The 11,082-nt window shown below is 39.6% G+C and overlaps 1 protein-coding gene across 1 annotated transcript in view; it reads left to right on the top strand.

The window, feature by feature from the left end:
- The first annotated feature begins 6,619 nt into the window (after positions 1-6,619).
- LOC132120945 (histone-lysine N-methyltransferase PRDM9-like) overlaps positions 6,620-11,082 on the top strand; it is a 4,965-nt gene continuing 502 nt past the window's right edge. Inside the window, exons 1-6 of the mRNA XM_059530163.1 lie at positions 6,620-6,814; positions 7,959-8,054; positions 8,181-8,449; positions 8,553-8,620; positions 8,702-8,892; positions 10,630-11,080. Of these exons, the coding sequence (XP_059386146.1) occupies positions 6,799-6,814; positions 7,959-8,054; positions 8,181-8,449; positions 8,553-8,620; positions 8,702-8,892; positions 10,630-11,080 (1,091 nt within the window). The 5' untranslated portion in view covers positions 6,620-6,798. The remainder of the gene's footprint in view (positions 6,815-7,958; positions 8,055-8,180; positions 8,450-8,552; positions 8,621-8,701; positions 8,893-10,629; positions 11,081-11,082) is intronic.

The following is an 11,082-nucleotide window of genomic DNA, read 5'->3' as shown; positions in this document are numbered from 1 at the left end:
TCAGACGCAGTTCCATGTTTTGTGTGTGATTTCTTCCCCATGTGTTTCCTTATGCACCGAACTGCCTGATTTACCATGTGTTTCAGAATGGGTACCAGCCCTCTTCCCCGTTGGATGTTCTGAGGACGCGCCTTCCGGGAGGGGGGAGTAATGTCAGTAATGTCAACTGTAAAAATATATAGCTGATGTTTGCCTATACTATATACATGACAGTTAGCAAGTGTATTCTAAAACTCCTTTTGTCATCTAATAAAATAACGTTATAGGTTTTGAAATGAAAAATAAACATTAATAGAGGGTGCAAATGCATGTATTGTTTATAAGAGCTTCAGTTGATTTTTCTCAGTGGTATAACATTAAACCGGTGGTGTCTGTCCAGTTTAAAGGTTAATCTATGGAAAAAAAACCCTGGTGTCTCCCCCATGCTAAAACACGACTTATTGTGTAAATAATAGCTGCCACATGCTGGCTTGACAGGCATATTGCAATATTGTTTAATATTAGTAAATTAATTAAGCTTCGCATCTAAACCAAGAGGCTATTTTTTTCTACTACATTTACTGTAATTTTGTTTAGACAACAGAGAAAAAAATTCAGCCTTTAGACTGATGAAAGTAATCTTTCATTTATTTCACCCGCCTGTATTCTTTCTCTTTCTCTGTCTCACACACTTAATCTAAATCAGACAGTTACTTAAAAGGATGACCTGTGTGTGGGTGGGCTGTTGTTAATTCTGATAGATCTGTGGCCTGCTGGAGCACTTATGGACTTAATGAAACAAGATGTTTGCATTTGTGTGTGTGTGTGTGTGTGTGTGTGCTGCATTACTAACTGCATTACCTTGCATGCTCTGTGATTAAATGTGTTTATGTGGTTTAAGGTTAAAAAAACACATTATGCCCTGCCTTCTGAAACGTGTTGATTTTTACAAGGCTCATTGGTCATTGAAAAGTGAGGTGTGCTCTGATTGGCCAGCTATCCAGTGCATTGTGATTGGCCGAATACCTCAAGCGTGTGACGGATATGTTATGCCCCTTAACATATTGTGATGCCCTGTCCGGCCGGAGCGACGAAACATAAACATAAAACTCATTATAAACGTGATATAAACATGATTTCTATCCGTGTCCTCTTTTGGAAGGTCAAACAAAGTAGTTTTGCTTTCTCAACGAAACAGCGTCACACACCACGGCCTTGAGTAAGCGGAGGCTGGAGGCCTAGAGTGAGGCGGGCAGGCTTGAGAATGGCGCAGCCACAATCTCCTCAATCCCGCTGTCACGTCTTCCATTGAGGAAGCAGAGGCTGAGGGCTCAGATGTGGACTCGTCCATCACCCAAGCTGAAGTCACCGAGGTAGTCAAGAAACTCCTCGGTGGCAAGGCACCGGGGGTGGATGAGATCCGCCCTGAGTACCTCAAGTCTCTGGATGTTGTGGGGCTGTCTTGGCTGACACGCCTCTGCAGCATCGCGTGGCAGTCGGGGACGGTGCCTCTGGGATGGCAGACCGGGGTGGTGGTCCCTCTTTTTAAGAAGGGGGACCGGAGGGTGTGTTCCAACTACAGGGGGATCACACTTCTCAGCCTCCCTGGGAAAGTCTATGCCAGGGTACTGGAGAGGAGAATCCGGCCGATAGTAGAACCTCGGATTCAGGAGGAACAGTGTGGTTTTCGTCCAGGCCGTGGAACACTGGACCAGCTCTATACCCTCTACAGGGTGCTGGAGGGTTCATGGGAGTTTGCCCAACCAGTCCACATGTGCTTTGTGGATTTGGAGAAGGCATTCGACTGTGTCCCTCGCGGCGGCCTGTGGATGGTGCTCCGGGAGTATGGGGTCTGGGGCCCTTTGCTAAGGGCTATCCGGTCCCTGTACGACCGGAGCAGGAGCTTGGTTCGTATTGCCAGCAGTAAGTCAGACTTGTTCCCGGTGCATGTTGGACTCCGGCAGGGCTGCCCTTTGTCGCCGGTTCTGTTCATGATTTTTATGGACAGAATTTCTAGGCGCAGCCAGGGGCCGGAGTGGGTCAGGTTTGGTGACGACACGATTTCGTCTCTGCTCTTTGCAGATGATGTTGTCGTGTTGGCCTCATCAAGCCAGGACCTTCAGCATGCACTGGGACGGTTTGCAGCCGAGTGTGAAGCGGCTGGGATGAGAATCAGCACCTCCAAATCCGAAAGGATGGGATGGAACGGGAGATTGACAGACGGATCGGTGCAGCTTCTGCAGTAATGCGGTCGATGTACCGGTCTGTCGTGGTGAAGAAAGAGCTGAGCCGCAAGGCGAAGCTCTCGATTTACCTGTCAATCTACGTTCCTACTCTCACCTATGGTCATGAGCTTTGGGTCATGACCGAAAGGACAAGATCCCGGATACAGGCGGCCAAAATGAGCTTTCTCCGCAGGGTGGCTGGGCGATCCCTTAGAGATAGGGTGAGAAGCTCAGTCACCTGGGAGGAGCTCAGAGTAGAGCCGCTGCTCCTCCACATCGAGAGGGGTCAGCTGAGGTGGCTCGGGCATCTGTTCCGGATGCCTCCTGGACACTTCCCGGGAAGGTGTTCCGGGCGCGTCCCACTGGGAGGAGACCCCGGGGAAGACCTAGGACACGCTGGAGAGACTATGTCTCCCGGCTGGCCTGGGAACGCCTCGGTGTCCCCCCAGAAGAGCTGGAGGAAGTGTCTAGGGAGAGGGAAGTCTGGGGTTCTCTGCTTAGACTGCTGCCCCCGCGACCCGGCCCCGGATAAGCGGAAGAAGATGGATGGATGGATGGATGGATAAATTTAAATTTTTGAAATGTAATTAAATTTATTTTGTTTTTGTACATAAAGTTACCAAGTCACAACAAAAACACTGTGAATGGCTCACATACTGTCCATTTTTGCTAGTCTTAGCCTTCATAAACAATTGTTTTTACATTAGAAACTGGAAGAGACATGTCGTAACTCTAAATTCTGTTGCACAGCCTCATCAACAGCAGAGAGAAACAACCATTCAATTACACCAAAATATACACATATATTAATGGACTTTAATGGACATCATAGAGGATTGTGAGGATATTTCACTGAAACTGGGTTATAATTACATCTACACTTTTCTATGTATTCTTTCATGATCATTGTCAATTGGTATTTATTAATGCATTCTAATGACTGTTCTTAAAGCACTTACATTTTTTGACAATTTCACAAAATAAAAGGCATTTTTTTTAAAAACCAAATAGAGGCTACAATATATTATAAGACTGTGCAGATAGAGGGGTATAAACATATTAATAAATAGTAAATACATTTTATTGGCTAGCTTGCTAAGACAAAAAGTCTAAAAAGCGGATGATTATTATTTATCAGTTTGTCATTATTATTATTATTATTATTATTATTATTATTATTAACTATGTGAATCTGTGTGATTATATGCGGGATCTTGACAATGCAGATCCACTTCATGAGTCCTACTGCACAGTTTATATTTTCTTAACAGTTTAACTACAGCAGTGCCAGGCCAGCAGTTTTAGACCCAAAGTCAGTTTTTCCTTTGCTGAAGGATGGATCTGTTAAATGAAAGACAGATAATCGCAGATAATCAGATAATCACTTGTTAACATGTGATCCTTAAAGCAATGTGTCATCTGTTTTCTGCATCCTGCTTTATTCAAAAACCATTGTGCAAAGGCAGTATGAAGTTTAATATGCTAATGAGAAATAAAGCATGCACATTGCTGGTAGACAGTTCATATTATAATGCATAGATAGTATTGGTTATATTTTGTAAAACAGTAGCCTATATAATCCTTCTTTCTGCTCCTGGTTTTCAAAAATTTTAAAAATCCGTTTAAAATGCAGAAATGAATAGACATTGAGTAGCTACATTAAAGTATTGCCTTTTAAAACGATTATTATCTAAAAGGACTCATGACTCAAAAGGTCATATCTAGTTTATTGCTGGAAACTATACACTTAAATTCAAGAACATAAGGCCTTCATATGAAGTTTTTCACATACAATGTTATGTTTAAAACATTTGGGTAGAACATTTATATCTCACTTTTACAATCATCCTTCCACTGTACATACAGTCTGCTGGAATGTAAAAAGTAAGTAAACAATGTTTTATCCTGTTGCCCTTTCAGCATGAGGGTAACACTTTCCCATGATGGTTTCAGAAAGGCAAACAAAGAACTGGGCAGGGTGGCACACAGGTTCCTAAAGGTTACTGAGACGCCCCATGCATGTTTTAAAAATACTTAGGTGATTAGCTATTTAAAAATACATTTATTAACATGTATTAAGCTGTAATGGAAATGAGTGTGTGTGTGTGTGTGTGTGTGTGTGTGTGTGTGTGTGTGTGTGTGTGTGTGTTCGTGTGTGGGCTATGCACGGGGGGTGGCCGTCTTTGCTCTCATCGGCTGATTTGCCCCTCTCACCAATCCCCCCCATCACCCCAGCTAAAAGCGGTCTGTTACCGCTCCGCTAAAGTTCCGCAGATTCCGCGCGAGTCTGCAGCATCACTCACGATCTGTGTGCTGCTCTCTGGAGAGTGGAGACCACAGTTCCCAATGTCGTTCCATTAACAGGTTTACAATCCACATTACAGTCACTGGATGATTCACTGAATTAGTAATTTGGTAGTTTGTTTTTGTAATTCTGTTGGTGATTATTTACAACAGACACAGAGAGAAGGCTGTTCAACATTGCAAACATGATGTAGAATATTTAGCTGTTAAAAACTTATGTTGAACACCAAATTTGTAGCCTTTCTAAAAACAGACAAAATTTCTTGGCCATTAGGGACTACAGGTGGAAAGATATGTCTGATTATAATATGATGAAAAGCATTTTCTTATCAGAGAAAGATTTTGTGCACTACACTGTCCCTTTCAAATAAACCTCAAATAATATGTATATATGATAAACTAAACCAGTAATATCACATTAAAAAAACAGTTTATAGTTCAGATATTTAACTTAACTACGGTGCCTTATGATGTGATAAGTTAAAAAACTGACTCAATTTACCCCACAATATATGGCTCACTTTGCCCTATAGCTGCCATTTTGGATAAAAATAGCTACTGTTGGTTACCAGTTCAGGCTAATATTTAGCTAAATGATTTGCATGGTTTTGTATGTTACTAAATCACCTATATGTATCATAAATATTTTTAAATCTGGATAAATTTGCTTAGATGTAACCAAATCATCAGTTTCCAAAATAAATGGGTGCCTTCCACTCCTCTCATGTGTTTCTCTTTTCACAGTATGGCAGAAATTATTGGTGGTTCCAAAATACATGCTCACATTACAGTTAAAATGTACAGTTTCTAAGATACAGGGGGTTGGACAACTTACCCACTGGCTCAACTTACCCCACTATCCCCTACTTCCATTGAATATAAGGCAGAAGGAGGCTCAGAAACCCCACTCTTATCCAAACATCTACAATAATGTCTAAAAATTATTACAGGGTGTGCTGTCTCTTTGTCTGTGCACGGGCCTGTATGCACGCGACGTACACACACGAAAATCTGGAGACTTTGCATACAAATGTTCTGTTGTTATTTCTGTTTTTGAGGTTTACTGTGAGTTACACACTGCACATTGTAATCTATCATTATTTCATGGTCATCCACTTGTTTAGAATAACATGCAGCATAAATTCATAAATCTCGGCATGTCCAAGAACCTGCACACAACCATAAATCCACATATGCAACAAGCTTGGGGCTCCCTCTCTTGGTCATGAAGAATATTTACAGTAACACACAGTGTTAAAAACGGTTTGCCTAAAAACCCCAAAGATTATGCCAAATGCAAATATGGTATAATATAATCAAGTTACAAATAATAAAAAAAATCTAATAATAATATTAAAATAATTGACAAAAACTTAATTGGATCTTTTGTTGGTCAAAGGAAAATATCTTACTTTGACATAACACTGAATGAAAAAAGAATGGAAAAGACCCCTTGGCTTCTTTACCCTGACGGCCGTCCTTTCGTTGGCCCTTTTCTGCCCTATTTCTCAAGTTTATTAAACAGCATGAGAGGCACTGATTTTTAGGACGTTTAGTCATGCACTATATGGTTTTTGTGCTTCGAGCTACCATGCATTAGTTTGCCCTCAATGCTGCTGCATTGAGATGAAACAAATAAGTGGAAGAGCTCACATGTTTCGGAGTATTTCTTATAGGAAGCTATAACAGTGAGCAGGATACAATTATGTTGTGACATAAAAGACCAGAATTCAGCCCTCAATCCAATTACCCCAACCCCCACTGAAACCTCATCCAGGACCCTTTCCACCCATCCCAACCCACAACACCACATGCACCACATGAACACACATGAACTACATGAAAACCTCAAGAACATTGTGCAATTCGAAGTGTGCTACATATGGGTGAGTAAGCTGGAAAAACCACCTGTAGAAAAAAACAATGTTGTCACCTGATCTGGATTTTAGGGAACCAGGGAAGTGTTAACAGAATTTTGGAGGAGCTGGAGACCCAGCGCCAGAATAGCCAACATGACTGCACAACAGCAGTGTACTGTAGGTAGCGCTATACATTTAGACAGTTATGCGCCAAAAAAATAAATAAAGAAGAAGAAGATGGCGTCACAGACAGACGACGCCGAGGAATTACAACTTCCTGTTTCGTGAAGCGCTGAGTTGGGTTGTTGTTCGCTAGCTAACGTTAACTAGTAAGCTTGAACGTCCAACAGGACTGCATAATAACCCTCGTGTCCGAATGTGCGTACATTTTTAAGGACCAAAAGGTGCGACTTACTGCATTCAGTGAAACAATGTCGGACAGTCCGGGTGGGTGTTGTTGTATATTCAGTAGAAGTATCGTTAACTGTTAGTTAGCCAACTATTTACAGACCTACCATGTTAGCTTTAGACGGCTCAAATCGACATATACACATGAATTGCATATATCTTGTTTATTTGTCTTAATTGTGTTATATGTGTGTTTTGAACAAAGAATGGTTAAAGATTTTAGTGAATATATGCCACTGCTGTTTTGACATTTAAAACAAGGTCACCAGAATGTGTCACGACAGCAAATATACCTTTACTTTGTAATTTTGCCAGTGCAATGAGGAATGCAATGTTATTCTGCTGTTTTACTGAAACTTTACATCTTAATTTAGCTGTATTCTTTTCTTTTTCTAAGCGAGGTTTAGGTCTAACAAAATGTATATAACACCATAACTTGCTTCGTAATGTTGGCACTTTAACATGTTAATAAGACAACAACATTGTGTGAATCTCAGTGTTGCCAGATTGGAAATGTCCAAGTATCGTACCAGAAGTTCAAAATTATCGTATTTGGAAGAAAATGATCGTACACGAGTCAAAAGAGTTATTTATCTATTCTAAACCAACAACATTTTGACACGACCTGCAAATTACCACAATAGATAACAAGGCGTATTGTTGGACGGAAGCAGTGAGACAAAATACCATCCCTTTATTTTCAGTGACTGTCTGCGTCGCGGCGCATATTAAAACATATTAAAATGATTTTTAACACTTGCTTTGTCGTGTCCAACGAAGAAGGAATTTAGCTGTTGCTGCGTGGTGCAGTTAACTCCACATCTGAGCCGCTGTCATCGGAATCCTGCGTGTTGCCAGATGTTGAAGGGGTTCTTTCTGTCATGGACCACAACAGTGCTCGTTCCCTTTAAAGCAGGGCACTCCTGCATTCTTAACACACCCTCAGGTGCACACGAACGCATTTCGAGTGTCTGTAATCAACCGATTTCGTGTATGAGAAAAGAAGCCATATGACGGCAACTATCATCATTTACATTTTCATAAAACTCTGAAATTATCGTACATTACGGGATTTTTTTCATTATTGATCGTACAGAGATAAAAAATTATCGTACAAATACGATAATTATCGTACGTCTGGCAACACTGGTGAATCTACTCTATTTTCAACTGTTTCTGACAGATTTTCCACCAAGCATTGAGCAAAATTTAGAGATAGAAGGCTCTGTTGTGATGATGGAGGGACAGGAGGATAGCATGTTTAATGACCAACATTTCTGTGAGTAATTAACATGTACAAACTTAAATATGCAGCTCATTACTCATAATTTAAACGTCTTGTATGTTTTACACTTTCTCTGTCTGCAATTTCCTCTCTTTGTCTTACTCTTCGCTTTTTTGGCAGATTGTGAGATGTGTCACCAGCACTTCATTGACCAGTGTGAGGTTCATGGTCCACCATTATTCACATGTGACTCGCCAGCAGCTATGGGCGTTCCTCAGAGAGCTCTGCTGACGCTGCCACAAGGCTTGGTTATCGGTCGATCGAGCATCTCTAATGCAGGACTTGGAGTTTTCAACCAAGGCAAGACTGTGCCTTTGGGGATGCATTTTGGACCTTTTGATGGAGAGGTGACCTCTCAGGAAAAGGCAATGGATAGTGCCTTCTCTTGGGTAGTGAGTGTCAATCTTACCGTTTTATTATTTGTTAAAGTTGTAACAGCAATTTCAATATAAGCTTTTGGCTAAACAAATATTAATGCCATTTTTTCTCAAGGTTTACAGAGGCAATAATCAGTATACTTACATAGATGCAGAAAGGGACACTCACTCTAACTGGATGAAGTAAGCAATTCTGTTTGCTTTTGTTGTGGATTGTAGTTTACCCATTTGTTTGATATTTTTCTCAATCTTTTGTCTCTTTAGGTTTGTGGTGTGCTCAAGGAGTGAGACGGAGCAGAATCTTGTTGCATTCCAGCAAAATGGACGTATTCTGTTCCGTTGTTGTCGCCCTATTAGCCCAGGGCAGGAATTTAGAGTTTGGTATGCTGAGGAATATGCTCAAGGACTTGGCGTCATCTGGGATAAGATCTGGGATAAAAAATGCATTTCTTTAGGTAACTATTTACCTCTGTGGCATCTTTGTTTCATATTGTCAAGTAGAATCTTTGGTAACACTTTCTATGAAGCTCGTATTTATAATACATTATAAGGGCATTCTTAAGGCATTATAATGAATGCATAATGCATTATAAAAAAAAAAACTTTTATATGTTATATGGATTCATGAATAATCATGACAACAATTATAATACTTACGTATATGTGGTTATTATAAGTTTAAGAGTATGATTATTTATAACACACAATGAACACTATATTAAATCTACTTAATTTACAGTAAAATGGACTGTATCATATCTTGACATTAAGATCTGCACAGTATCTTACTACAGCTTGTGAGTGGTTAGATGTTGAGTGTTATTAGAGTGTTTCTGTGGATCTAATGTTAATTGATGTGAGCTTAATACTCCAATTGAAAAAAAAATGCAGTGTTTTATATAGTTACCTTTTATTTTGATGGTCCTCTTAATCAGTCGACTATAAGCAACTTTGGAACCCCATGGCAACTAACTCTCATTCAAGTTTTATTATGCTCAAGAATGGTAAAATCTACTATGGTAGAATAAGTTGACATACTTGCAAAACACTTATAGTCAGTTTATCTGTTGTTTGACCATCAACATAAAGTGTTGGCATATTTTACAGTAGAAGACATACTAATACTCTAATGAGCGATCATTGATATGTAGTTGCAGTTATTTATCAACAGCTGTCTAAAGGGTACCATAAAAATAATCAAACTGATATTACAATAAAAATAGTTCAAAGCAAATGTGTTATATTACACATTCATCTGATCTGATATCTGATCTTATGGCTATTTGAGAGAAAAAAAATGTTATTACTACTTATAAGTGGTCTTTGACCGCTTTAAGTAGCATCTGAAAAATGGCAAGATATGAAACTTATAACACATTATAACTATGAGAAATATAATCCATCGTAAAAGTGGATGCAACGTGTCCATTGTGATATAAATCATCATACTCTTAAAAGCTAAAACCACAAATAAGTAAATATTATAATATATTAAAACTTTTCTTCTGAATATACATGAGATGATACAACATATTATAGTTTTTTTTTATAATGCATTATGCATTCATTATAATGTCTTACGAATACCCTTTTAATGTATTATAAATACAGGCTTCATAGAAAGTGTTACCGAAGTTTCTTTTATCTTCATGCTATGGAATGATCTGAGTGAATGCGTCTTTAATGTCACATAATGTGCAGTTAATCCAGATACTATTTAATTATTCCTGATCCAATTGCTTTCCACTGTCTGATAGTAGCTAAAATGACACTACTAGGAAAACATGAGAGCATTTACAACAGTAACTGAGGAAAGCAGGTTTAGTACAGAGAAGCACCTTTTTCCTCTTTCAATGGTATTTGAGGTACAGTAAGGGACAGGCAGTAGCTCTGCTTTCTTTCTCCATCCAAGTTCTGATTTTTGTTGTGTGTCAGCTGTTCCAGGCTTGTATGCATTACTTTCTTTTGTGGAACACCAAAGAAGGTATTTAGAAAAAATAAATAAATAAATGGTTTGGCACATCTGTTTTTTTTTTTATTATTTTTGCAATTTACAATGTCATTTTAATAAAGAAAAAGCTAGCTGGAAAAGGCTGGGATGTAGGGATAGCTAAATGCAGAGAATGTAATGCATTTTCTGTTTATCTGTCATGTCCTATTAGCTTTACAGTAAATTGATTTCTTTTTTACAGGAACAACTGAAGAACAGGCAAGTCTGAACTGTCTGTGTCCTTATTGCCATTACTCCTTCCCAGCCATTTTTTATCTGCATGTTCATGTGAAGCGCTCTCATCCCGATGAGTATGCACACTTCATGCAGACACAGCCGCTTGAGTCTGTAGACATAGACCAGTGCCTTCCGCCCTCTGATGAAGCTCCTTTAACCCATACGGAGCCAGTAATCAAAAGCTGTCAGGATCAAATTTCAACCCTAAATGGACAACCCATCCATCACTCAGAAAAGTCAGACTGCGCTGATTTGTCTGATACGTGCAGTAATGGTGTGAGTGGTCAGACAAGTCTCGATGAAATGAATAAATGTGGTGAATGTGGCCGTAACTTTTTGAGATCTTGTCATCTGAAGAGACATCAGCGCACTATTCACTCCAAAGAGAAGCCTTATTGCTGCAGCCATTGTAGGAAGT

The sequence above is a fragment of the Carassius carassius genome, chromosome 39 (assembly GCF_963082965.1).
Source record: "Carassius carassius chromosome 39, fCarCar2.1, whole genome shotgun sequence".
NCBI classification, from domain to species: Eukaryota; Metazoa; Chordata; class Actinopteri; order Cypriniformes; family Cyprinidae; genus Carassius; species Carassius carassius.
The sequence above is the reverse complement of the archived record's forward strand: the minus strand, read 5'-3'. Positions and strand labels throughout refer to the sequence as shown.